The 26,611-nt window shown below is 48.4% G+C and overlaps 13 protein-coding genes across 13 annotated transcripts; 9 read left to right on the plus strand and 4 right to left on the minus strand.

Annotated features, from left to right (window-relative positions):
* Positions 1–166: 166 nt before the first annotated feature.
* On the plus strand, positions 167–1,241 carry DFL_007218 (uncharacterized protein; the record flags this gene model as incomplete). The annotated part of the gene is made up of 5 exons (XM_067636767.1): positions 167–192; positions 270–569; positions 631–980; positions 1,052–1,072; positions 1,138–1,241. The coding sequence occupies 5 exons, from the start codon at positions 167–169 to the stop codon at positions 1,239–1,241; spliced, it is 801 nt and encodes a 266-aa protein (XP_067488351.1).
* Positions 1,242–1,963: 722 nt separating this feature from the next.
* DFL_007219 (uncharacterized protein) lies at positions 1,964–3,298 on the plus strand (the record flags this gene model as incomplete). Its single annotated transcript, XM_067636768.1, has 5 exons — positions 1,964–2,107; positions 2,300–2,678; positions 2,741–3,123; positions 3,192–3,227; positions 3,290–3,298. The coding sequence occupies 5 exons, from the start codon at positions 1,964–1,966 to the stop codon at positions 3,296–3,298; spliced, it is 951 nt and encodes a 316-aa protein (XP_067488352.1).
* Positions 3,299–4,381: 1,083 nt separating this feature from the next.
* DFL_007220 (uncharacterized protein) lies at positions 4,382–5,104 on the minus strand (the record flags this gene model as incomplete). The annotated part of the gene is made up of 1 exon (XM_067636771.1): positions 4,382–5,104. The coding sequence occupies one exon, from the start codon at positions 5,102–5,104 to the stop codon at positions 4,382–4,384; it is 723 nt and encodes a 240-aa protein (XP_067488353.1).
* Positions 5,105–6,499: 1,395 nt separating this feature from the next.
* DFL_007221 (uncharacterized protein) lies at positions 6,500–7,880 on the plus strand (the record flags this gene model as incomplete). The annotated part of the gene is made up of 3 exons (XM_067636772.1): positions 6,500–6,524; positions 6,592–7,601; positions 7,671–7,880. 3 exons carry the CDS (start codon positions 6,500–6,502, stop codon positions 7,878–7,880), a joined length of 1,245 nt encoding a protein of 414 aa, XP_067488354.1.
* A 782-nt stretch (positions 7,881–8,662) lies between these two features.
* DFL_007222 (uncharacterized protein) lies at positions 8,663–10,518 on the plus strand (the record flags this gene model as incomplete). Its single annotated transcript, XM_067636773.1, has 5 exons — positions 8,663–9,007; positions 9,089–9,145; positions 9,418–9,536; positions 9,663–10,216; positions 10,268–10,518. 5 exons carry the CDS (start codon positions 8,663–8,665, stop codon positions 10,516–10,518), a joined length of 1,326 nt encoding a protein of 441 aa, XP_067488355.1.
* A 100-nt stretch (positions 10,519–10,618) lies between these two features.
* DFL_007223 (uncharacterized protein) lies at positions 10,619–13,094 on the minus strand (the record flags this gene model as incomplete). Its single annotated transcript, XM_067636774.1, has 2 exons — positions 10,619–10,635; positions 10,691–13,094. The coding sequence occupies 2 exons, from the start codon at positions 13,092–13,094 to the stop codon at positions 10,619–10,621; spliced, it is 2,421 nt and encodes an 806-aa protein (XP_067488356.1).
* A 1,714-nt stretch (positions 13,095–14,808) lies between these two features.
* On the plus strand, positions 14,809–16,301 carry DFL_007224 (uncharacterized protein; the record flags this gene model as incomplete). The annotated part of the gene is made up of 2 exons (XM_067636775.1): positions 14,809–15,281; positions 15,374–16,301. The coding sequence occupies 2 exons, from the start codon at positions 14,809–14,811 to the stop codon at positions 16,299–16,301; spliced, it is 1,401 nt and encodes a 466-aa protein (XP_067488357.1).
* Positions 16,302–16,382: 81 nt separating this feature from the next.
* On the minus strand, positions 16,383–17,397 carry DFL_007225 (uncharacterized protein; the record flags this gene model as incomplete). Its single annotated transcript, XM_067636776.1, has 6 exons — positions 16,383–16,467; positions 16,517–16,564; positions 16,621–16,655; positions 16,713–17,103; positions 17,162–17,234; positions 17,325–17,397. 6 exons carry the CDS (start codon positions 17,395–17,397, stop codon positions 16,383–16,385), a joined length of 705 nt encoding a protein of 234 aa, XP_067488358.1.
* Positions 17,398–17,509: 112 nt separating this feature from the next.
* DFL_007226 (uncharacterized protein) lies at positions 17,510–17,981 on the plus strand (the record flags this gene model as incomplete). Its single annotated transcript, XM_067636777.1, has 3 exons — positions 17,510–17,639; positions 17,783–17,878; positions 17,941–17,981. The coding sequence occupies 3 exons, from the start codon at positions 17,510–17,512 to the stop codon at positions 17,979–17,981; spliced, it is 267 nt and encodes an 88-aa protein (XP_067488359.1).
* Positions 17,982–18,367: 386 nt separating this feature from the next.
* On the plus strand, positions 18,368–19,640 carry DFL_007227 (Pectin lyase fold/virulence factor; the record flags this gene model as incomplete). The annotated part of the gene is made up of 9 exons (XM_067636778.1): positions 18,368–18,370; positions 18,482–18,535; positions 18,592–18,797; positions 18,879–18,921; positions 18,985–19,012; positions 19,112–19,128; positions 19,191–19,294; positions 19,344–19,372; positions 19,432–19,640. 9 exons carry the CDS (start codon positions 18,368–18,370, stop codon positions 19,638–19,640), a joined length of 693 nt encoding a protein of 230 aa, XP_067488360.1.
* Positions 19,641–20,990: 1,350 nt separating this feature from the next.
* On the plus strand, positions 20,991–22,937 carry DFL_007228 (uncharacterized protein; the record flags this gene model as incomplete). Its single annotated transcript, XM_067636779.1, has 4 exons — positions 20,991–21,149; positions 21,225–21,399; positions 21,459–21,563; positions 21,619–22,937. 4 exons carry the CDS (start codon positions 20,991–20,993, stop codon positions 22,935–22,937), a joined length of 1,758 nt encoding a protein of 585 aa, XP_067488361.1.
* A 1,042-nt stretch (positions 22,938–23,979) lies between these two features.
* DFL_007229 (uncharacterized protein) lies at positions 23,980–25,778 on the plus strand (the record flags this gene model as incomplete). The annotated part of the gene is made up of 2 exons (XM_067636780.1): positions 23,980–25,552; positions 25,627–25,778. The coding sequence occupies 2 exons, from the start codon at positions 23,980–23,982 to the stop codon at positions 25,776–25,778; spliced, it is 1,725 nt and encodes a 574-aa protein (XP_067488362.1).
* Positions 25,779–26,161: 383 nt separating this feature from the next.
* Positions 26,162–26,568, minus strand: DFL_007230 (uncharacterized protein; the record flags this gene model as incomplete). Its single annotated transcript, XM_067636782.1, has 2 exons — positions 26,162–26,369; positions 26,438–26,568. The coding sequence occupies 2 exons, from the start codon at positions 26,566–26,568 to the stop codon at positions 26,162–26,164; spliced, it is 339 nt and encodes a 112-aa protein (XP_067488363.1).
* Positions 26,569–26,611: the final 43 nt, after the last annotated feature.

Genomic DNA, 26,611 nt, shown 5'->3' on the forward strand with positions numbered 1-26,611 from the left:
GATCTAGAAATCCAACAACTGAGTGTGTTGCAAAGCGGCCAGCTTGGAGGGGCTGTCTTGGCGACAAGCTGTTGGACAGAAGCTCAAGCTACGTTGTGCTACCCGCCGCTCCACGCCTCCCCCCTCCTGAATCGGCGTTATCTTCTTAAGAATCACCAAAACCACAATGGCCGACCCCTTCGATTCAGCATTGTAAGACATCTCGACGCCCCTGTTGCTATAGTCTATAGCTACGGCTTCCACTAATATCTTACCCCGCCACGTACTAGGGACCTCCTCCGCCGCCTTAACCCCAAACACATCACCAAGAACCTAAATGCCTTGATCGGCCTGGTCCCGGACCTTACCGAAGACCTTCTATCATCCGTCGACCAGCCGTTGCAGATCTCGAAATGCAAGAAGAGTGGAAGAGAATACCTTCTTTGCGACTACAACCGCGACGGTGACAGCTATCGATCGCCCTGGAGCAATGAGTTCGACCCACCACTAAGCGATGGAACCGTGCCTAGTGAGAAGGTCAGGAAGATGGAAATTGCGGCGAACCAAGCTTTCGATGTCTACAGAGAATTGTAGTGACCCTCTTGAACTTACAAGTTCGACTCGAAGCTAGTTAGGCTAACAATGTGTTAGGTATTACGAGGGAGGTGTTTCTAGCGTCTACTTCTGGAATCTGGAGGACGGTTTCGCTGGTGTAGTGCTCCTAAAGAAGTCTTCCGCTGCCACGTCGAAGAATACAGGGACTTGGGACTCTATACACGTCTTTGAAGCTCTTGACAGGCCCAGGCAAGCACATTATAAGCTTACTAGCACAGTTATTCTCAATATGGAAAACACTTCGGAAGCCATTGGGACGATGGACCTCAGTGGTAATATGACCCGCCAGATCGAGGCAGATCTCCCAGTGGAAGACGATAATTCGCATATTGTGAACATAGGTAGGCTTGTGGAGGATATGGAGCTTAAGATGAGGAATTTGCTGCGTGAGTTCTTTCGGAACCATTTTCACCTTAAAATAGCTATCACTAACAAGGTACTTTTTTTTATTTTATAGAGGAAGTTTACTTTGGAAAAGGTGAATATCCCCGATAGTTCCCGTCGAGTGCTGAACAAAACTAACATGGTTTGATGGTTTGATAGCCAAGGATGTCGTCAACGATCTAAGAAGCGTCAACAACCTTACAGAAGTGAACAGGGAGAGAGCTGCGCATTCGGACGTCATGTCCGCTATGCTCAGACGGTAGAGTATCTTGGGCCGCGACTTTTGCTTGACTGTTAGGCGTACCGAGCAATTGCAATTCATGTTGTTTGCGACTGATATATCGAATGTGTATTCGCATAGCATAACCGCCATTAAACACGCACGATGCTTGCCAATTGGCAGAATATAGTTGCCGGAAACTTGCACACGAATTTCCCAGATTATTTGTCCATAGCTTAGTAGCCTATTATCCATATGCGTCTAAAGCTTGCATGAAGCCTGGAATGGGTGTCGTGCATAGTAAACTAATATGCAGTTTGGCGACGGTGTTCGTGTTGGAACTGATTTAGCCGAACACGCGACCCGTCGCAGTGGATCTTTCTTTTGAGCGAGTTTTTGGCCTCGAAATTTCACAATCCCGGAACCCCCATCTCATCACCTTTTTCTTCCTCCACACCACAGAAATCTCTTCCTTCAAGCCTTCAACCCCGATACCCACCTGCCCGTAGTCGCGATACCCCTAAAAGCCTTCCCCGTCAATACCATTGATCCGACCGTCCCCCCGGGTGCTCGCACGAGACCCTGATTCATCGATCCTACCGACACTTCTGGCGCACCCAACGTCATCTAGCAATAACGAGAAAAGTCTGCCGATATTCGTCCCTTGTCTGTAGCTCACCTTACTTCGGTCGAGAAGCTCCCCACTATCATTTCCGTTCGATCAGCTTTATACCCTACCATCCGTTGTTCCGACAAGGCGAAACAATGCCGGGAATGGATACCAAAGACATCAAGATTCACGGTGCAAGCCTGGATAAGGCTGTCCGTGAGAAACTCCCGGCTACCCACATCACCGACATCTTGGGAAGATTGAAGAGTGATGTTGTCGCGACAGAGCAAATTCTGAGGGTAGGTAAAAATTTCCGACGGTTGGAATCTAGAACCCCAGTTTATGGTGGTATGAGGGGAGCTGCATAAGTGCCTGCGAGAGCGTCCAGAATGTGCATGGAAGTCTCGGATGCCTGCTAGGTGTTGGGGGAGGATGGGAAGCGTTCCGTTGGAAGTGCTTGTGCTGACAAGATGGGATGGTTGGCTTTGTAGGAGACCAAAATCGGAATGATTGTCAACAAGCTTCGTGGGCATGCCGATAAGGCCGTCGCGGAACTTGCAAAGGATATTGTCAACAAATGGAAGAAGGATGTTAGTGCGAAGCCTAAATCCGGCTCATCGAGCGACGCCAAAGGCGGTGTGGCCATGAAGAAGGAAGCTAGCACAAACGGTGGAACATCAGGGAAAGATACACCCAACAAACCTACACCTACGCCCTCGGTAGCCAGGAAAGCTGGAGGTTCATCAGTAGACCCAATGAAGAGAAGTCATAAAACCGATGGCGTTGAGTGCAACATTTTCGGGGGCGATGAGGTCCGTACGAAGTCGCTGGCTATGATCTATGATGGTCTGGTTATCGGAGCACAAGCTAGTACGTTCACCATTGTCCCTTCCCTATATATTTTGCCTACTAAATTAATCCGTCCATTGCAGCTCCCGATGAAGTCTTCAAACTTGCCAAGGATACCGAGCACCATCTCTACCGCAATCACGGAAGCAAGACCGATACAGCATACCGAAACAAGCTCCGATCTCTCTTTTTCAACTTGAAGGACCTTAAAAATCCCAATTTGAGGAATAACGTCATTTCGGGGAGAATCGAACCCATGAGGCTCGCCACGATGACATCAGAGGAGATGGCATCTGCCGAAAGAAAGAGAGAGGACGAAAAAATCGAGCAGGAGAATATGAAAGAAGCCATGGTTGCAAAGGCTCCCACAAGTGTCACAGATCAATTACGCTGTGGTAAATGCGGCAAGCGAAATGTTTCTTACAGTCAGGCCCAAACCCGCTCTGCCGACGAACCGATGACAACGGTAAGCATCCCCCTAACTCTATTAAAAATTGTAGAACGGGTATATGCTAATATTTTATTACCTTAAAGTTCTGTGAATGTTTACAATGCGGCCATCGTTGGAAGGTCAGTCTAAATCCCGTATCCGAATCACAATTGAACAAACTCCTGACACATTACCCTCATAGTTCTCATAAACATTTGCATATTACCGGGTTTGCTTTTACACTTGGGCCCTTGCCATCGGAGCCTACTATATTCTATCGAGTAGCATATCGGTCTTTGCACCCGACACGCTCTTGCTATATGCTTGTTAGATATCGGACCTTGACGATTGAACCCAGTCCGTTTTGGGTAGATCAATCATCTATTTTATCTACCTCGATACTTAATGTTTCTAGCGGTTTCCTATTTTCTTTTCCCTTTTGGTCATGTTCAAAACCCATGGGATTCACCGGCTTCCCATATCTTTTATAGTGGTACTTCAGACTGGAACTCGTTCGGTTCATTTACCCTACCTACCTCTCCTACGTAGCGCCTTTGTAGGTTCGCGGACCTGTTCCATAAAACAACGCCCTTATGCTACATGTTGTCGCTTGGTAAATGTCCTTAAGAATTTGGACAGACATGGCCTAGGCCTCATTGCGATTGCAGTTATCAAGGCCGAGTAAATAAAGAATCACCGACTATTGTGAGCCGGAGAAGAATGAGCACCGGTCGATCGACAACCACCGTCATCTTGATCAGGCAGATTCCCAATCTGGAACGAATCTTCGAAATACCACGAGGCATTTGTGTTGTGATAACCAGGAGGCTCAAAAGTCCCACAGCTCCCGGTCTCGAGGTTATGCAACCTCCAACAGGAAAAACGAAACCTAGTCTTGGAGTCCAGGCTAAACGAAACCATTGGGCCGATATCCCCTTCTCGCACAAGCGCGGAACCTAGGTCTGGGTACGAGATAAGGATATTCCAAGGAAGCCAACATTTTTGCGAAAGCTTAATTAATAATATCTATCGCACGCGATTTTAATATTAATATCAGCGGTTGTGATATAGATGGTTACCAGAGAAGTTCTAGGAAGCCTATGGTAGTAAAATGCATGAGATATAGATATAAACATAGAGTTCACGACGTGCCTCCGTGATTAAATCAACAAAAGAGTGCAAACACAGTTGTACAAGATAACCGCAGAAAACTTTCAAATTGAAATTCAAAGAAATCAGCTGGATCCGATCATCCCGACCGTTTACACTAATTTCAGCGCCCATCGAAGTCTTACTACAAACTTCCTCCGAAGAAAAGACCGAAGATAAGTGAACCTACGATTAGGTACGACATCTTTGGCGCCCTGTTCGCTGCCGAACCCGAAGTTGTAGTCGCCTGCCCACCAGTAGCCGACGCAGTACCCGTGCCCGTCGGAGTTGCTGTAGTTGGAGGGGAAGGGGTAGGTTGGCTGCGCGAAGCAGTCGAATCTCCATTTCCCGAAGTAGAGGTGGGAATGGGTTCGGTCGTTGGGTTTTGCAATTCACCCGGAACCTCGAAAGTCCCACACCTGATACCATCGACGAAGTATTGCGTGTAGTCGTTATTAGTAGTGATAAGAAACGCCTGGCTGGTCTGGCCGTTCGGACAACATGCCGCAGTTATACCGCCTGACTCATCATCGTATTCAAAGAACGCAAAGTTTCCAGATGGACAGGTACTACCGGCAGCATTGAATGCGTCTGACGAACCGAATCGATCGAATGGGGTATCTCGAATGCCGGCGATGCCTTCGCATAGTTTATAGCCTTCGACATCATTTTCTCGAGTGGTGGCCCAGCAGCAATGGTCGGATAGACCAAGCCATGTGCCGCACGTTCCCGTGAGGTTTGCTGGTGCGAAGAAGCACCATCTGTCCGAACCACCGCATTGTTCGTAGCCAAGTGGGCCGATCGCAATGTCTTGGGGGTTTATGTAAAGCCCTGGAGCAACAAATACATTAACGAGAGGGGATGTCATATTTGTGCGCTATATGATGAGCTTGAAGGGATGCCGGTACCGCTGAGGGGAATATTGGTAATTTTTGTATTTTAATATTAGTGGAAGGGTTGGCTGGGAAATAACGACAGGGAATGGGTCCGTTTGCATTCACTTTATACATCTCGTCTCTTATACTACCTAGTACTATGATTGTAGGTGCATTGTCGAAACATCCCGATCGTGATAAACAAAGAAGAATTCGAATGCATTGAATGGGCTCAGCCGCAATGTCTGTTAATGTTGGAGACATGATTTCCACGAGTCACAAAGGGCGAAAGAAAAAAGAACCAACTTTGAAGTCCCCAGCCTAAACTAAAGGAACTTTATATATATAGCTCAAGGCAAGGAACCTTCCGCGTCTGAATCTAACTTGAATTCACCAATCGTACACGAAAGATAAAGAGTCGCGAGATGCGTGGTCACGCGAATTCGCCTGGACCCTACATTCGAAGATTCATTTCTGTTGCTAAGTTTGTATTGTCTAACCGTTGGCGTTTTGGTCACCGGTCTTTCTTAACGATATTCTTGCACTTTTGTCGGAGTACTTTAGTTTGTTGTATTTTTGTGCAACAACTGGCCATGCAGATTATTTGAGATTCTTGCAGCTAAAAAACGCCACGAGAATGTTGGAACAGTCAGAGCCACAATTTGATTCACGGCTTGGGGGTTCCGAGGGGTTCGATGAGTAAGCTTGTCAATGCGGCCTGCAGGTCTTGAATTTCTTGAACGATGCTTGAATTATCGGAGTTTCGTTCTTCAGACTAACTTACCTAATATGCATGCAACGTGATCGTGACATGTTAGAACGATTCGAGCATAGTATTCATAGATATTATCAACAGATGGTCATAATTAAGATCGTTGCTTATCTCAAGATACTAATATGGAGTACATGTACATGTTGTGGGATGTCGGGTGTTATCGATAAAATCCGCTTAATTTGTGGGGGCCTTTGCAAACCAAAACCAGAGAGAACCTCCCACCATCCGATTCGACGACGACACCACGCGAGCCTGAGCAGCTGCCCTGCTCTCCGAGCCAATAATGGACTCGTCACAGGCGCTTCTCTCCCACCTGTTCCGGCAGCTTTTTCACCATCCGGCCTGCCAGCGGAGGCCCGTATCGGCCGTTCGCGGTCGTCAATACCATTCAATCTCACGACGTCCGTCGGCGCGTCCTCTCAGTTCCTACCATCCGCCTCGTCGGCGTTTGCATACAACCCCTACATTGCGCAGCCGTGATGACACAGAGGGTTTGGGATGGCTACCCAGGAACAGACTACCGAGTACCGACCTGTCTGAGGAGTTTAAACGGTATCCATTGGTGACTGCCGCGAAGCTAGCGAGTCGGGATGAGAGGCCGAGGATGTGCAAGATGCTAGTACGGGATTATATCGATGGTGCTTAACCCCCCACCTCTCAATTGGGCCCATGATGCCTATCGCCGAAGGTTAACGTATGATCTAGATGCGCTTTATAACCCCCACTACGGCTACTTCTCCAAAGAAGCCGTAATCTTCAATACCGACAAACCCTTCAAATTCCCCCAAATCCGCGACGAAACCGCTTTCCACAAAGACTTCGCCCGACAATACAAAGAATTCGAAGATAAACTCGATGCCGAATCTCCCAACAACCTTCGGCAGCTGTGGCATACCCCGACGGAGCTCTTCCGTCCTTATTACGGAGAGGCTATCGCTAGATATCTCTACGAAAACTACGTTATAGATTTATACCCGGAGTACGACCTTATAGTTTACGAGATGGGTGCTGGAAACGGGACGTTGATGGTCAATATCCTCGATTGGTTGCGCGATAATGTTCCGGACGTATATATCCGCACGCAATTCAAGATTATCGAGATCAGTAAACGGATGGTACAGCAGCAGCTTAAATCTGTCGAAAGGTCGGGACATTTGGAGCACGTGGAGGTTATTCACAGCAGCATGTTCGACTTCGACACCTACGTAGCGAATCCGTGCTACTTTCTGGCGTTGGAGGTTTTCGATAACTTTGCGCATGATATGGTGCGGTATGATTTGCAAACACAACAACCGCTACAAGGGTACCTGATGATTGATCAAGACGGGGAGTTTCACGAATTCTACACGCCGGACTTGGAACCTCGGACGAGACGGTATCTGGACCTTCGTCGCAAGATTGATAATCCGGAACACGACGAGATGTTCAGCAATGTAATCGCCAAATCCTTCACGGATACGATTCGGAATAGCAGTGCGTGGAACAGGCTGAAGTGGGGGTTGAAGAACCGGATCTGGTTTCGAGAGAACTTGACAGCGCCGGAGTTTATCCCGACGAGAGCGATGGAGTTTTTGGAATTATTGAATTCGAGGTTCCCGCATCATCGATTGTTGATGAGTGATTTCGATTACTTGCCTGATGCGGTGGAAGGGATGAATGCGCCGGTGGTGCAAACGAGGTATAAGCGGGAGACTATTGCGGTCTCACAACTATTCGTAAGCGGTCTTTTTTCTAGAAACCTTATACAGCAATTCAGGGACCCTCGCTAATGACTCCATCGATAGGTACACCAAGGATACTTTGATATCCTATTTCCAACAGACTTTGTGGAAATAGCAAAGATGTACGAGTTGCTATCTGGAAAGTTCGCAAGGGTGGAGACGCATGAGAAGTTCATGAGAAGCTGGGCGGAGCTTAGTGATACCACGACGAAATCGAAAGAAAATCCGTTGCTGACGTGGTATAAGAATGCGTCGGTGATGTATACGCATTAAATAACGCCACATTTTCATCAAAAGGTTTCTTTTTGGTGACTGTATATTAGAGATTGGGGCTATGGAAGTTTGGATCACGAAAACGATTGGTTTGGTGATCCGAAAGAGAGGAGTGTATATATTGGAGGATCCTAAATACTGTAGATAAACTTACAAAAGCAAGAGTTCGAAGCTATTCACGGGTCACTTGAGAGTTCAGGAATCATGGTATCATCGATTTATAACGTCCCCAGTAATGGATAGAGCGCTACCAGAGAGCGGGTAGGCATATGGTCTACGAGATAGGATGTGGTTCCGTAGGCAGTTGGTTTCCAGAAGGGTTTATATACAACCAATTCCTCCTAATGCAACTCCGAGTTATATGCCCTAGTTGGTGACAACTAGGATTTGGACCGAATTAACCGCTTTGTTCGGGCTTACACGGCTTGTATTTCGAACCCTCAAAAACGTCTCGAGGTTGCACCCCTTTTTTAATTTTTTTTTTACGCTTTTTTCTTCTTATATACTATTTTTTTTCTAGTTAATCTCGGCTCAGCGGCCTTTTTTTCTGCTGGAGGTTGTAGCTTGGTCCCGTCGGTAGACTCCTCAACTGTGAAGCCAAACGATTTCATCATCGAGATCTTTATATACTAGCTCCCACAACGCACAAATATTCAACTTCCAACAGAAGGCCTGGCAATCTTTCCTACCGGCTACATCCATCCATTGAACATTTCACTCCCAAATCCACGAAAACGATGTAGCTCGCTTGATCTGTAACTACCCCTCCGAACAAATAAACCATGGCCGACTACCTCCTGGAGCAAAAGACGCTAACCCTCGCCGCCTTCGGCTTCGCAGCCGGCGTGGCGGTAGCCCTCACACTCGATGCATTCCAATTGCTAACAATCACAAGGCCTCATTCGTCTTCCGAACCAAAACACAACGACCCCCGTCGGGCATCTTTCGTTCCTATTTCTTTGCTTACTCCTTCTTCAACCGATGGTGGTTTAGTGTTACCTTCATTTCTTCATCCCGATAAAGAAGATATTAAAAATGGATTGGAAGGGTGTATTGGGAATACGCCATTGATCAGGATTAGAAGTTTATCGGAGTATTTGGGGTGTGATGTACTTGCCAAAGCAGAGGTAGGCTATTACTGTCCGTTTCTTATGCGTTTGCTCAAGGCGTAGAGTGACTAACAGAAAGATTGGGGATTCGTCTTATAGTTCTTAAATCCAGGCGGCTCGCCAAAGGATCGAGTAGCATTAAGTATAATCCTAAAGGTACGAAGAAATCTAAGAAAAGGATAAAACTCCGCACACCCCCATTTGTCAGTTTTTATCGTATCCGTATATTTATTATCCTACACCCTAACCATTATAATTGGGCTCCCCTTCCATGTCTCTTTTAACGATCGATCGTACACACCCAAATAATATTTCGAAGGAGGGAACAGAAAAGAAGTCAAAAGGGAGGAGATATTCCGGAAACGCACATTAGCCACCCACCCCATACGTCGAAAACTCGAATTGACCAAACAAAAACCCATAAATAGGCAGAAGAAGAAGGCCACCTCCGTCCTTTCTCAGGCGATAAAGTCTTCGAAGGAACAGTCGGCAGCACAGGCGTCTCCCTTGCCCATATTTGCCGTGCAAGAGGATACCTAGCCCACATGTATGTATTACGCCACCCTCCACACTCCTAGGAAAAGAATATAAAACCCAGCAAGGCACGCCGTTACGGATATAACGATATAAAAAAACACTAACAGGAAAACAAAATCGCTCAAACAAAAAAAAGATGCATGCCCTCGGACCAATCTCTTGAGAAATCCAACCTCCTTCTAAAACTCGGCGCCGTCGTCGAACGCGTCACCCCGGCATCAATTGTAGACCGGAAACAATTTGTCAATCTTGCAAAATCTCGCGCAATAGAACTGACGGCTGACCCCTCCACGACGGCAAGAGGGTTCTTCGCAGATCAATTTGAGAACGAAGCAAACTGGAAAGCACATTTTGAAACAACGGGACCGGAGATATATCGACAATGTGGAAAGAAACTCGATGCGTTTGTTGCAGGTGCAGGGACAGGTGGGACGATTTCCGGAGTGGTTAAATATTTGAAGCAGTATTTGCCGAACTTGACGGCTGTCTTGGCTGATCCGCAGGGGTCGGGATTGCTGAACAAGGTGAAATATGGAGTAATGTTCAACGAAGTTACTGAGAGGGAAGGAACGAGAAGAAGAGCTCAAGTCGATACGATCGTCGAAGGGGTCGGAATCAACAGGGTGACAGCGAATTTTGAAGCCGGTAGGACGTTGATTGACGACGCTGTTCGAGTTTCTGATGAAGAAGGTACGTTTTCCCGGGTCCTTGAAAGAATGATCCGAGACTAACAGAAAACAGCATGTTTGATGGCCCGGTATCTCGTTGAACAAGATGGCCTCTTTGTTGGCAGCTCGAGTGCTGTCAACTGCGTGGCTGTCGTCAAGCTTGTTAAGGAGCGTGGATGGGAAAACTCGAATAAGAGGATTGTAACCATTCTGTGCGACAGTGGGAGCAGGCATTTATCTAAATTTTGGGCCAAAATTGGCGATATTGGTGGGAGATGGGATACATCTATAGAAGACATACTCGCTGCTGGATTAAAAAAGTAGAAGACGTCGAAATGTCGAGGTATATTTAGATCAGCTCTAATGTATTATAAATGAAGACTAGTGTACGTATACACTATTCTGTATAAGTGGAACCGGGAGTTTATTCGTCAATACACTCTGCAAAAGTGATTAGCAATTGCCTAGCAAAGTCAAATTTAGATTGGTTACTTACTGAAACAAAGAGCCTTTTCACATCGGTAGCCAGTGTCACCGCACTTTGCCAGAGGGTCACCAGTCGAGCTTCCTTGGGATCTGAGCCTCCTCGGGGATGGGACAGGTTGATCCGGTGCGATGAGCGGTACGGGTGCCTTTCTAGGGCGACCTCTAGTTTTCTTTTGCACCGGGGCACTCGATATTTGTAGGTCTTGGCTTTCAATGGGTAGGACATCTTCTTCATTGTCAGACAGCCCATATTTCATTCTTCGTGTTGGGGTTGATGGTTCGGCGTCGATGGGTCCGGTTAGAGGGTCGGATGTCCCTTCAGCAGCGATTTCCCTTTTGGCACTATCCCTCTCTTTTGCGGCCTTCTTTTTGATATACTCCAAAAATTTACCGGATCGTAGCGTGCGAAGCCTCCTTTCGACTTCATCCTCATGCTTGGCACGTTTTGACGTCGGGGTTTTGGGCTCCTTCGTCTTAGGCGTCACTTGGGAGTTAGCTTTGGAACTTTTCTTTTTTCTCACAGGCGTCGAATCCAAAATCATCAAATCGTCGTTAGCTCTTTTCTTTGGTTTCACCCTGTTGACCGCGTGCTCCTCAAGCAGAATCCTCCGCCGTTCAAACTCTTCAAACCCAGGCTCTCCATCGGGATGGGAATCCTGCCATTGAGGGTCGTAAAAAGGGTCGCCCGGTAGTGCTGACCAGAAATTCCTTGGCCCAGCAGACTTTGGCGGCGATGTACCAGAAGGGCCATGGGAGGCAGCAGACCGCAGTTTCGAAGGTACGGTTTGAGGTACTCTCCGTTTGGAAGACAACGAGATTCTTGCCATTTTCGGAGTTTCGAGTTCGGATAGACGTCTTCGACCTTGCCTTCTGCTCGACATGGCCTTCCTCAAGGAGCTGGACGACTTGGTACTATACAGGCGGTTTTTAGGTGTGACCGGTACCAGTGTTTTGGGGACAATAATCGTTGACAAGTCGTCGATATCACCATAGTGGAAGTTCGGGTCAGGTTCTTGGTTGACTATTGTAGGCGGTTGGCCTTCTTCCGACCGCTCGGGCTCCACAGCAGGGTTGAGGTCTGATACAAGTTCTGTGGGCAATTCTTCTTCCGGTTGAACTTGGTCATTGGTAGGTTGTACCGGTGCTGGTTCGGGTTCGGGTTCAGGCTTAGGCTCAGTTTCAGGTTCAAGTGCAGGTTCCAAGTCGGTATCGATGAAGTCCCTCTCAACCAGAGTAGAGATGCCACGGGTGATGACTTCTGTACTCTGTGCAGCATTGGCAAGATTTTTGTCAATGGCTGTCTCGCTGGGTGTTGGTGGTATTGCTTCAGCGCCACAGTCCGGAGCATCTTCGGCACGTTGCACAGCCTCAGCCGGAAGCTCAAGAGCAGCTGGAGGCTCTGAATCTCTTCTTAGCTCCAATCCAGCACCTCCATTTTGTTTTCCTTCCGACACTTGTTCCGGCTCATCCTCCTCCTTGTCAATTGGTTCGGGAACCGGTTCTTTCGAGGCAGCTAGCTTCTCCACGGCCTCGCCCAATTGTTCGGAGAGCGGTTTCCCACAATCTGATATCGGAGTCAATTGCGCGACAATTGCAGGGTCTTCCATATCCACTGGTTCTTCCGTACTTTGCAGCGTCTGAACCAACGCCAATAACCTTTGCCGACCTAGTTTCGTTACATATTCCAGCATGACGTCGTCCGGCGGCAGCTCGTCCGGCGAGGCCGCAGTTCCGACATCCATCCCGGCTTCCTTCATAATAGGGTGTACTGTCGACGCTTCCTCCTTATCGTCATCCTCCTCTGCCTGTTCCGATGATGCGGGTGACGGTATGCTATCTTGCCCGATTTGTTCCTTCTGCACGGATCCTTGGGCCTCCTGCATCTTTTGATCCTTCTCCCGTCTCCTCTTTTCCTTCCCGGTGAACCCTGTTGCCAATTCCAATTCGTCAAACAAATCGTCGATAGCGTCTCGATCCAAGTCTTCGTCGACATCGATCTCCTCGGCCTCGTCGTCTCTAAGCATCGGTCCACCCATTTCATCCCTCGCCAACATTGGTCGTCTCGCCAAAAGCTCCATTTCCAAGCTCGATGTTGGGGATCCAGCATCATCCCCCTCTTCGTCATCATCACCACCACCCCACGTATCCTCCAAATCTTCTTCAAGACCTCTCAGGTGCCCATTGTCAATCACAACCTCCCCTGTTCTCAGATCAATCTCATCCCCTTCACCTTCGAAATCACGCCCATAACGGCGACAGATATCCTCCCAACTGGTCTTCAAGCGTTGAGCGGATTGGCGCAGAGAATTTTCGTGTTCAACTTGGAGATTTCGGAGTTTCGGAGCGGTAGCGGGCAATGTGAGGGTGGGGTTTTTGGGCCCGTGCAAACGTGGTCGTTTCGCGACATGGGCCATTCTACCTCTCTTTTTATTTATTTTCCGATCGAGTTTCCTTGTAAAAGTGGGTTGGTTTTATTAGTTCTCAATTTGGGTACGCACTTGGTTCCCTTCTCTATCTCCTCGTTGGAGGTTGTTCGGACAGGGACGATGATAAGTTTGTTAGGACAAGGAAGAATAGAAAAAAGGAAGTAAATAAAATACCCAAAAGGAAAAAGGAACAGAAGGGAAGGAAAAGGCTGCTAGGAAAGGATCGAAAAAAGGTCGCGACGACAATGCGCTGCACTGCTGACGACGGAATTACGAGATCGATTAGAAATCACGAAGCTTTTAGGAGAAGGGGAAAGGGAGGGGAGAGGAGGGGGGTGATTGGGAAGATAGATGGAAGGGAAGATGGGAAGGAAGAAAGGCAGGGAAGGGAATAGCTCGACGACGACTTGGTAACTGGGGCATCCCATGCTAGGCACAGCAACGGCGGGTTGGGGGCAACCAACAACAGCACAACACATCATCATTGTCACCTTGCAACAGGCATGTCTTTATACTAACGGATGTACCAGTCGACTAGATTGGGGACAGGAATGAAGATATCCGATGGACGCCGAATATCAATCGATGTTTGAATTTAATCGTTCTGTTGCCAAAATAGATTTTCTAATAGCCAGATTCCCTGCCACAACATCTATAAGAAAAACACTGCACTTCCTCCGCCACCAACATGCATGATATTGCCAACACCCAACCGGCCACTATTTCGCATCTCCAGTACCTTCGGCCCTCGACTCGCCGGTATTCATCTTACTCTTACTCACCTTTCTAAAACCGTCCGTAACTGGTTGTGCCGGTTTCCAACCTGAAATAGCTTGAAGACCTCCCTCCGGGATTTTTGAGAAATCCTGTCCAACAACCAGTATTAATGTTAGCGTCTACTATCTCCGACTTTACCTGCCAACGTTTGAATTGAACCAAAGGGACGGGAACTCGAACCACTGCAATACTGGCGGATTTTCTGTGCCCTCCCATGGGTCTCCCCTTTGATGCCATAACCATACCGTCCGAAACGAATTGGTTTACCGTAGGTGGCGCCCGTTTAATAGAAGGATTTTCACATTACCCTTCCCGGCCGCTGCCGTGTAGTCGGGCTATCTCCAAACTTGGGTTTACCCTGAAAGTCATTATCCTTATTGTCGGGATTATTGTTAAAAGGATTATTGCCGGGGCTGGTTCTCTTATCGCCACTGGATAAGAAGGGGTCTCTATTACCCTACCCAAGGCACACTCCGGTTAACTTGGAATCTTCCAAAATCGGATATATGGAATCAATTATAACTCTCGAGATCCATTCAGAGCTGGAATCTTTCGGATTAGGGATCGATATCGATATCTTTGGATTTTCCATTGCAGAACTATGGGAATTCTTAGTTGTTTTATATCCCAGAAGTGGTATAAAGTCAACCGGATACCCCTCGAAGGTATCCCTACGAGCCGTCATTGTACAATCCCTGTGACGGAGTGAGAGCGTATACTGCGCTGTCCTGTATCGCAACACAAGAACTGTTCAACTTGCAACAACATCACCATAAATAACCCTGCAGCCGATCCTGGACCGGGATCCTGCTTGGCTTAGTTACACGGACAAACCACCACCCTGCTGGTTGCCGGCCTGACATCGAATCATCATCACGATATCACTGGCTCTCCGTCTGACGGAGTTTGTTCCTGTTGCTTCGCAATGCCGGTCACTACCCGCCGTAAACACAATCTGCAAATGCAAACCTCACCGGTAACATCCAGCGTCGGCAGCGACCCATCCGTCTCTCGCTTGGAAGGCACCATATCTACTACGCATGCATCTACATCGCCAGATCTGGACTTACACCGTTCCACCACTTCATCATCATCACCATCTTCCAATCAAGAGCGATCACACATACTTCGAAGCACAACAGTGCACAAAATCACACCTACCGAAGCTACCAGAATCCTCAACGAACAAGCATTCGACATCTCATCAAATATTCCTAGCATAGAATCTTCTGGAATATGCAAGGTTCAGATTGCAACCTTGCCAGCGAATGAGCAGAATGAAGATACGTACGCATATGCCTTTTTACCGGACGCGGTTACCAAATATGGTGACGCCGGCGCAGGCACGGGGGTACAAGGGAAGCATTGGTCGTTCTTTGCTGTCTACGATGGGCACTAGTGAGGACGCCCTACATTTACTGTTTTCTCTCTAATTTTATCTATCTCTAACCCATTACGATCTTATCGGACATTTTTTTCTATTCTAACAGCGGACCATCAACTTCTACATACCTGAAATCTACCCTGATCCCTGCAATCTATACTTCCCTCTTGAGCCTCTACAAATCCCATCTCCCAGGGCACCCGCTAAACTCCTTGGTTACCTCTACCATCTCAACCACCTTCACAACCCTCGACTCCACACTAACCTCCACAGCCACTCCATCATCAACCCAAGGTTCCTGCGCCCTCCTAACCTTCCACGACGCTCGCCACAACCGCCTCTTCACGGCCTGCACAGGTGACTCCCGCAGCGTTCTCGGAAAACGTCTGGGACCCCCCTCAAACACCCGGTGGCTTTCCAAACCCCTTTCTACGGACCAAAACTTCACATCAAATCCTTCGGAAGTCACACGCGTGGAGTCAGAGCATCCGGGTGAAAAGGATGTAATAATACAAGGAAGGTTAATTGGTGATTTGGCTGTAAGTAGAGCGTTCGGTAATAGAAGGTTTAAAGTTCCCGATGAACTTGGTGGGAAGAGCACAAGGAATAAAAGACAGCATGGGGTGCTGAGGAGTCCGCCTTATATTACTGCCGAACCGGTGGTGACGGTTCATGAGGGGGTTAAGGATGGGGATTTTGTATTACTTGCCACGGATGGATTGTGGGATTTTTTGAGCAGCGAGGATGCTGTGGCTTTGGTTGGACGGTGGACGGATGAGCATATAACGCCCGCAGGCCGTAATAGTAATAGTAGCAACGGTAGCAGTAAGCGGAAAACGAAATTGACGAGCAGTCAAGAGGAAATGTATGTATTTGAGGATGATGCGAACGTGGGTGTTCATCTGATCAGGAATGCATTGGGCGGGGTTAGGGAAGAAAAGTTGCTATTCACGCTGGGGTTGGAGCCGGGGGTAAATAAAGCCAAGAAGCATAGGGATGATATTACGGTTCTTGCGGTGTTTTTTGGGCCGTGATACGGGTTGGTTGGATTGGGTTACTACGCACATGGACTTTACACGGCTAGAATTTTAACATTAGAAGATAGCGAAAGGGGATTACTCTTCGACAGGGTCGATTAAACCGGCGGGATCGAGACCGAGTTTTGTCATCTCGACGGCAAGCTGGAAGAGATAGTCGTAGCTGTTGTGGTGTCAGCAGGATGTATTTCTCGGTTTGATATCGAACTCACCACTCTGCCTGCGTCTTCGCCTTCCAAACGGTGTCTCCCCAGACGTACCTAAGAAATAAAATGTTAGCTACGACATATCAATAGGAGCCCGGATCCGAACTTACACTCCATGCCTCCGTACCAATACAGCGGATGTGTCCTATTTCGCCATCAGTTCCCTACAATCCCACGAAAAGTAATAAATCGCCTTGCTTACCGGGTAATCTTTAATAGCCTGCGCCAACGAATCCCTCAAATCCTCCTCGTGCGCCGTATTCTCAATGATCGGAATCTCCAACGTATCGTGATACCCATAATACTTCCCGGTACTCGGCCGCGGAATCCCCTTGATCATCTCCGTATTTGCAATCTTAAAGCTCTTTTTCCCTTTATTTATCAATGTTACCAACACGGCCCACTGGGAATGCGTGTGGATGCATGCGCCGGCGCCTTTGTCGTATGCCGCTAGAAATAGGGGTGTGCAGGCCGAGGGTTTTAGATTGACAGGGCGACGGAGGTATTCCAAGGATGGGTAGTCCAGGATGAACATGTTGTGGGGTTCCAGACGTTCTTTTTGGACGCCGGAGGGGGCGATGTAGATGTGTTCGCTAGTCATATATTAGATTTTTTTTTGAAAAACTAATGTTAAAAGTTACGAGGATTTACTCTTTTCGGATGCTTATACCGCCACCGGTGCCGGTGACCCAGCCGAGGGTGTAGAAGTTACGGCATAGTTCGCCTATCAAAAAAAAATTTTGATGTTGGTCAGAATGTGTGTTTTTGGTTGCTGCGATACCTTTATCTGGATTTGGATGGAGGGGTACCGTACAGATGAGGTTGGCGGGGTGGTGGGGGTCTTCGGATGTGACCAAGGCGGTCTGTTCTTCTTCGGAGAGGGACATGATGGTATCGGTCGGGTTAACACTCGTATGGCGACCGCGATTGAAGCTCTTTTGAAGATTTTAAGGAGCGAAAGTGTTCAGAGGTTGAAGTTTTTCGGGATGTCGAAGGAAAATGTCGCAGAGGCTCGTCTGTTTTTCGTCCGCTCAGGGCGCGGCCATTGCGGCCGAATCATGGCAAACACTTTTCGATCCGTTCAACACAACTATTTTAGTTCACACTGGATTCGATTTCAATCCCTCGAGTAAGTACCCAAGTAGGCATATCTGGGTATTCTAGCTAGGTAATTGCTTGTCAATTCCTACATTCGCACGCACCGAAATCGGGGATTCATTCAATATATTGACCTTTCCGATTGACCGGAATATTGAATCATTCGTAACGAAGTCTTACTTTGCGACGAGAAACCTGACCGCCAATGGCGAGAGGCTGGTTTGCAATGGATGCAGAGCCAAGACGGAAACGTTAAACAAGCTTCTAGAAGTACGTTTGATTCGGCCGCACAGAGTTGACAATGCCGGCCGCCGTTGATATCGACATCATAGATGCATCCGCCGGTCTACTGTACTTGACTCAATACCCCTAGCAATCTTTAGTATTGCAAACTCAACATTACTTTGGGCGTATTTTAAAATCTTGGGAAAGATTCAAAATTGACCCATCGATACCCGCGCCCAAGTGCAGCCGAACCCCAGCTCCTCTAAAGTCCACCGGTTTAACTTTTGATTCGCCGATGCCAAAGAGGATACCGGGAAAGGTCAAGAAAGCGTACATCTGTGGATAAAACTGTGGGGATATAAGCTTCACGAAGCTATTGCTTAGCGTTTTCGATTTACCAGGTATTCCGAATTCCGCGGCGCTGGCAGAATAATTCAGCCGGTTCGATTTCTTTCTCCTTTTTGGGCAGCATTTTACCTCCAACGAGAGTAGATTTTTGAGTGTGAAACGGAATTTGAAAATGCAGCAGACGTGATGGTACCGCTGGATTGATTGTGGCCGGACGATGTCGACAATGAATACAAAATAACCTTTGAGGTCAAGTCGAGTAAACTCTGAATTAAATGCGGACTCCGATCGTATACCTAGGCGATCAATACTGTAGCTGATCTCCGGATTGGGGTCGGGTTTATATCATTACTCGTATGCTTCACCTGTCCAAGTGAGAACATACGATGCAATTGACATTCCTCGCTCAGACAGCGCTCGCCACGGAAGGTACGGTCAGCCACAGCACCACCCACGGCTGCAAAACGTGTGCCGTCTACGCGCACAAAAAGCAAAAGGATGGAAAACGTAAAGATGACGTTCCGAGTTTGCTCAAAGCGTTCAAGGACTGTGGGAACGGCGGATATATCGAGTCCCCCGCTGGACAGAATTATCGGATCGCGCAGAGATTGAATCCGTAAGACGTTTTCCTTTTCAATATCCTCTGTAAAAGAGCATTTATTAAAGCTGGGTACTAGTATACTAATGTTGGAGATAGGGTGCTACATAATGTCAAGATTGATTGGCTAGGGACTTGGACGGTAGGTGCGGTGGAACTCACCATTATATCGGTCCGCCGCTAATATATGCATTCAACATGCCAGTTCTCGGACGACCTAACTTATTGGAGAAGTAACTCGTACTGCGTAAAACCACCGTGCCGGATTCACCATCTCAGGCGACGACATCACAATCAACGGATTCGGCACCGGTGGTAATGGCGATGCCTAGTACGAGGCAGAAAAAGGGTGAGCATCCCCCACCTATTCACTCATATGGACTCTGATCAAAGAAAATTTGATATGCATAGAGCAACTCAACCGGGTCGTCTGATGCCCTTCGTCTTCTGGAACGTCTCCCAAGTCACCGCCTCAAATTTCAATCCCCATTATGGGCCATGAACGGCACGGACGTGTATTTTTCAAACATTACCGCTAATGCCACGGCATACAACGCTCCATAGGGGTCGAATTGGGTGCAAAATACAGATGGGTTTGATACCATGGATGCTAAGAATATACATCTCGACAACTTTGCTTATCAGGGTGCAGACAACGGACCGGCGATTACGCAGGGAACGAGTAAGATGCTGATCAGTAATGTGGTTTGGGCGAATTTCACGGGGTATACGAATGGTAGGAGTGTGACTCGTTCGAAGGTTAATAATTTGGTTTTTGAGGGGTTGGATATTATTGATGGGAAGACGGGGAGTGTGGAGCCGGAGAGGGGGGTTGAGGGGACTGGATTCAACAATACATGAGATTCAATTTTTTATGAAGGAAGGTTACCATCTTTCAATACCCTATTCGCAATAGGTTTCGAATCATGATCAGATGAAAGCGTATATATAACAAATTTCCCTTACCGGAATAACTACTTGGTAATTTAGCCTTTACCCAAATCGGAGCATATGTGCACATGCATGTTGGATGACCTTCGTTTCGTCCAAATTACATAGACCTGGTTTCGAACCGCATGCGAAAAGAAAAGGAAATATGGTCTCGTATCCAGCACGTCGTAGAATCCGGTGGCTACGTGAAAGTTTACAAATGCGAAGTGCCGTGGCCGTGCAAACCGAATATCCAGAAATATAGGCCACAGTTTCGAAACCGGAGTCGCAACTATTAATTGTGGCTATTCCTCCAGCTTCGAAACCCGGACCTACCAAGGATAGCACGGTCGAACTGTCGCACGGGGGCATACATGGTTAGTCATGACTATGGCTGGTGCGTGTCGTGTTGTGATCTTGTATGGCGTATAATAAGCTTATTCATCCCACGACAGCCGCTAGTGGATCTTGTACGATTGCTCCCAGCTTTGGTGCTAGAGGAGTGTTCACGGTGCGTAAGGACACCCTGGACACTTCTTTTTTTTGTTTATCCCATATTGATCGTGGTTTTGAATCTCAACGTTCGCATTTGGAACAATTGAATTTATTCCAGGCACCTTCCAACATTGTCGTCGGTTGGAAACCTGTTGGGCCATGTCTAGCCCGCCACGGTCGGTCGTCGCCAGGCGCCTACCTTGTTAGCCAGTTTTGTGCAATTGAGTCGGGCGAAGCATCATACGGATAATTGCAACGTGCCTTACCTTACCGATTTGCGCCGACGCTTAACTCGGATTGTGGGGACCTTGAGTCTCACCCAGACTTACCCAGTCTTGTCCTGGCCTCCGGGGTGTCTTGGTCTTGTCCTGTACCTCCGGTCGTGCCTCTCGGTCTTTTGGCCAACCTGTCAATTTCCCGCAAACAGAAGCTCGACCACACGAGCAGGGAAACTTCAAATAAATTATAAACCGCACTTTCTTCTTCTTTTTCTCTCCCCTCATCTTCTTCTCATCCTCCTCTTACTCTGTCTTTGTCCTTTTGTCGCTATCGGTCGAAGTTGAAGTCGAAGTCCGCATAATATACCTTGGTTTTACTCTTGCTGTCTGGTGTCTGTACGTGTAAATCTGCTTGATCACAACCACCACACATCCCACCCGTCCACCCACATTCACATTGCATCACCTCCGCTGCATCTCCCATCAATTACCTCCACCGGTTGACCCGTACTAACTGAAACCCTCGCAATCCGTTGTCTGCCATCACAGGATCTGGAATCGTTCCAAAATGCGTATCACAAACGCGGCTACCGCTGCTTTGCTGCCCTTGGCGGCTTTCTTGGGCAACGCTGTTGCTGACGAGCTTGAGGATGATGCCGTTGAGTCGTCCTCGACCACATCCACCTCTACCTCGACCACCGCTTCCATAAAAAAGCCGACGTTCACTGTAAGTTTGCTGGCTGTCGCGTCCTGCGATGGTACCTTCCACGTGTCTCTTAATCCGTACTAACATCCTACCCAGCCAACCCCCGCCAAAGGTCCATTCTGGGAACAATTCACCGATGACTGGAAATCGAGATGGACTCCAAGTCACGCCAAGAAGGGTAACACCGGTGAGGAAGAGTGGGCCTATGTTGGTAACTGGGGCCACGAGGAACCGTACGTCCTTCAGGGTATCATCGGAGATAAGGGTCTCGGTACGTACCCCACTAGATATCTACAACCACCGGGTAGCTGACAACGTCGTGTTTTACAGTCGTCAAGGACAAGGCCGCCCATCACGCTATTTCCGCCAAGTTTAAGAAGCCAATCGATCCCAAGGGCCAAGGTATCGTCGTTCAGTATGAGGTCAAGCTGCAGGGTATGGACGAATCTCCTCTCCCTCACCGATAACAGCTACTAACTCGTCATCACAGAGGGACTCGAATGCGGTGGAGCTTACTTGAAGCTCTTGCGCGAGAGGAGCGAGCTCCATAGCGAGGAGTTCTCCAACACCTCTCCCTACGTCATCATGTTCGGACCCGACAAGTGCGGTGGTACCAACAAAGTTCACTTCATCTTCAACCACAAGAACCCAAAGATTGGTGAATACGAAGAGAAGCACCTCCAGGGCGCTCCGATGGCTCGTATCGTCAAGCAGACCACCCTCTACACCCTTATCGTCAAGCCGGACAACTACTTCGAGATCCGTATCGATGGAACTCGTGTCAAGAACGGTACTCTCCATGAGAGCTTCGAGCCACCAGTTCAGCCGGCAAAGGAAATTTCCGATCCGGATGACAAGAAGCCGGCTGACTGGGTTGATGAGGCCATGATCCCTGACGAAGAAGCCACCAAGCCGGAGGACTGGGATGAAGATGCTCCATACGAGATTGTTGACGAGGAAGCTGTCAAGCCTGAGGACTGGCTTGAAAACGAACCTAGGGAAATCCCAGATCCGGAAGCCGTTAAGCCGGAAGGGTGGGTTGATGAGGAAGACGGTGACTGGGTCGCACCGACCATCCCTAACCCCAAGTGCGAGGAAGCCTCCGGTTGCGGTCCATGGACGAAGCCAATGAAGGCCAACCCGGCTTACAAGGGCCCATGGGTTCGTCCTCAGAAGAGCAACCCAGCCTACAAGGGTGTTTGGGAAGCCAGGAAGATTGAGAACCCCGCCTTCTTCGAGGACAAGACCCCATCTAACTTCGAGCCAATCGGCGCCATCGGTTTTGAACTCTGGACTATGAGCAATGGTATCCTCTTTGACAACATCTACATCGGCCACTCCGTCGAGGAAGCCGAGGCTCTCCAGAAGGCTACTTTCGACGTCAAGAAGGCCATTGAAAAGGAAGAGGATGAAGCCAGCCAACCGAAGCCTGATGCGGACGATGGTGCCAAGCCAGCCGCCAAGAGCCCCAAGGACCTCGACTTCAAGGCCGACCCAGTCTTGTACATCAAGGAGAACTTGGACCTTTTCATCACCCTCGTCAAGAAGGACCCCGTTGAGGCTATCCGCTTCATGCCAGAGTTCGCCGGTGGCGTCGGAGCCGTCGTTGCCGTCGTCTTGGCTATTGTTATCGGTGCCATCAGCGCTCTCTTCGCTCCAGCTGCCGCCCCCGCCGCTAAGGCTGGTGCCTCCAAGGCTAAGGATGCCGGCAAGGATGCTAAGCAGAAGGTTGAGGAGGTCAGCGATGAAGCCTCTGCCACCGGTGTTGAGAAGCCAAAGGCTACCAAACGTGCCAGCAAGAAGGAGTAAAGGGGACGATGGTAATCGAGCGTTGTGTGCATTTTTTTTTAATCTTTTTTTTTTTTTTTTTTTTTTTTTAATGCATCATGAGAAAAAAGAGGGTATGAAAGAGCGGAGGAGGCCTTTACTCGTTAGACGAATAATATTATAACCATAACCACTAGTAGTATTATGAATGAGCGACCGACCGGACAGGAGAACGTACCACCCCTTTGTTATTATTATTCTCTTTCTTGTAATGCGAAGGTTTCGCGTTTTTACTCTTCTCTCCCTCTGCCTGTCTTCTCGCTCTCGCTCTCTGTTTAGTCAAAAAAAAGTTTTAGTATTATTATTCTGACTTTTCGGAGTTCAAATCGTGTATCGTTATCTTTGATAGGATAGTTCACTTTTACTCTTTCGTATACTGCTTTTGTTCTTTTTTAGATGTGATGGTGTAGCATGGCGTACAGCTTCTTTAATCCAATGGATGACACGCCGCTACGAAATTATCACCACCTTTGGAGATCCATTGAATCTTCACTGCCACAGATTTGCCATGGATTCAAAGTGATCGTTTGGTTGCGCTGTTCTCGATGTCCTCCTCTCTTTATCGATCGGGGCCCGGATCAGATCTAGATCTCGATATGTTGCATTTTTTGCGTTGCCTCGGCTGCCCCACGTTAAATGTCCGACAGGGTGGCAAGCTTCCCAAACGCAAAACCAGGTTCCGAATCGAAGCTTCGGAAGGAGTCCAGCCAGCCTTACCTTGAAAACGTAAATTAGATTGTACCGACGGCAAATTGACCGAATCGAATTTGTGTATTTGTTACATCTCTATAGGTTCATCTCCTCCGCATACTTTTACTAATAAATTGCGGTATTCGCAGAGCTCACCCCCAATTCGGTGCCACAGCTGTTGGATAAGCGGTTACTTGCGGTCCAACCCATCAGCTTTTAAGGAAGCTAGCTTCCCCACAAATCCCCAAGTTGAATTGACATTCCTTCTCCCTTTGGCTCCCCAGCCTCCTTCGATTCAAGCCTTTGCAAATTGATTTCCCCCTAAACCCTTACCATGGCAGCGAGACGCATCCTCTCTCGCTCGCTCGCAACTTCCCTTCGAACACCAACCGTCCAAGCAGCCCGCGCGCCAATCGCCCTCAGGATGTCCACCCCGCTATCGAAATCCGCAACCCAAACAGCGGTTCGGCGTCTGACCGCCACCGCGCAGCATTTCCAGCCTGCAGCTGCTGCCACGGTTCCAGCGGACTACCCCATGACGCACAACAAGATCGAAAACCCAGCGAACACCAAATGGTTTGTCAACAATGAATTCGTCGAGTCTAAAACCTCGCAATGGATCGATCTTCACGACCCTGCTACCAACAATTTGGTCACTCGGGTTCCACAATCTACTGACGAGGAACTCAAGGCTGCTGTTGACGCCGCCGCTGCTGCTTTCCCGGCTTGGAGGGCTACGAGCTTACTCGCCCGTCAGCAGATTATGTTTAAATTCGTCGCATTGATCCGACAACATTGGGATCGTCTTGCCGCCAGCATTACGCTCGAACAAGGGAAGACGTTCGGTGATGCGAAGGGTGACGTCCTCCGCGGTCTTCAAGTCGCCGAAACCGCTTGCGGTATTACCACCCAACTTACCGGAGAAGTTTTGGAAGTCAGCAAGGATATGGAGACACGCAGTTATCGTGAGCCACTTGGTGTTGTAGCTGCGATTTGTCCGTTTAATTTCCCGGCTATGATTCCGCTGTGGTGTTTACCCGTTGCTACTATCACGGGGAATACCATTGTTTTGAAGCCATCTGAGAGGGATCCGGGTGCTTGTATGATCCTGGCGGAGTTGGCGAAGGAAGCTGGGTTCCCGCCCGGTGTTGTGAATGTTGTTCACGGATCCGCCAAGACGGTGGATTTTATTATCGATGAGCCGAGGATTAAGGCCATCAGCTTTGTGGGGAGTGATAAGGCTGGTCATTATATTTATACCAGGGGGTCTGAGAAAGGGAAGAGAGTTCAGGCGAATTTGGGAGCGAAGAATCATGCTGCTATTTTGCCGGATGCGAATAGGAATCATGCGATCAATGCTATTGTCGGTGCGGCGTTTGGAGCCGCTGGACAGAGGTGTATGGCTTTGTCGACTTTGGTGATGGTCGGGGAGACTAAGGAGTGGTTACCTGAGATTGCGAAGCGAGCTGCCGAGTTGAACGTTAACGGTGGGTTTGAGGAAGGAGCCGATTTGGGACCTGTTATTTCCCCACAGGCTCGGGAGAAGATCGAGAAGTTGATTCAAAGCGGAGTTGACGAGGGGGCTACTTTGCTATTGGACGGGAGGGGTTATAGACCTGCCAAGTACCCCAATGGGAACTTTGTGGGACCAACTATTTTGTCGAATGTTACGACCGAGATGGAGTGTTACAAGGAGGAGATTTTTGGACCGGTGCTCGTTTGTTTGAATGTGGAGACTTTGGAGGATGCGATCGAGTTGATTAATAGGAACAAGTATGGTAATGGAGTTGCGGTTTTCACGCAGAGTGGGGCCACCGCCGGGAGGTTTCAGAAGGATATCGAGGCCGGACAGGTTGGGATTAACGTGCCGATTCCGGTGCCATTGGCGACGAGCTTTTCTTTTACTGGTAAGTCTTCTCTTCTTCTGGTTACTCGGATGTAGGGGATTGGCGGCTAATATGGATGAATTTGGTGAAAATAGGTAATAAGGCTTCGATTGCTGGTAATGCGAACTACTTCTATGGAAGACATGGATTGCAGTTTTATACGCAGTTGAAGACTGTGACTTCGCATTGGAGGGCGGAGGATGCTGTTGCGACGAGGGCGAAGACCGAGATGCCTACTCACGATTAAACCCTCTTCCCTTATTCTGAAGGAATTGGGTGGTGACGGTGAAGGGCGAAGAGAGGAGGGTAATTTGTAATATGACATCTATTTGAGAACAATTGAAGGATATAAAAGCATATCTGTTTTAGTCGAGTGCGAGCGACGGTATCGAGAGGGGATTGTATTATATACGAATTGATGGTATAATGCAGTTATGAGAATTCCATTTAAAACTACCGCGGAAGCATGTGATAAATTCTAATAGAGAGAAGCTGTCCGAACGCCCGAACTCCCGTAGCTATTAATCTGGACCGAATTTTGCTCGAGACGGGGTATACATATACACACACACACACATCGACATATATAGATAACTGAACCCGAGGGACACTAAAAGATAAAAAGTGCTACTACTTGTCCTTCTTCGTCTCTTCTCCGTCGTCTTCTTTCATAGCGACAAGGACGAACAGGGCCAAAACGATGTTTGCTACGACGGCGGCGATGGAGGCGCCGAGGACGGTGCTGCCGGGGAAGATGTAGGTCGTGGCGAGGTAGTAGCAGCCTATGGGACCGAAGAGCATGGCTACGGTGAAGCCGAAGAGTTTTAGAAGGACTTCGCTGTTTATTTCACATCACGTTAGCGGACTATAAGAAATAGAGGGTAGGGTGGAGTGTATGTTATATACCGTGGGATGGAGGGACCGGGGTTGTTCTTCATACGTTCGGCCTGCATGGCCTTTGGGAGGACGGGTGGGGGAGAGGAGACATTGTCGGACTTTTCTTCGGATGAGGACTTGACGTTGCGACGGGTGGCCATGGTTGTGATACTGCCTATAGCCTATGAGGTCTACTATAAATGT

This window comes from Arthrobotrys flagrans, assembly GCF_004000055.1.
Source record: "Arthrobotrys flagrans strain CBS H-5679 chromosome Unknown unitig_8, whole genome shotgun sequence".
NCBI lineage: Eukaryota > Fungi > Ascomycota > Orbiliomycetes > Orbiliales > Orbiliaceae > Arthrobotrys > Arthrobotrys flagrans.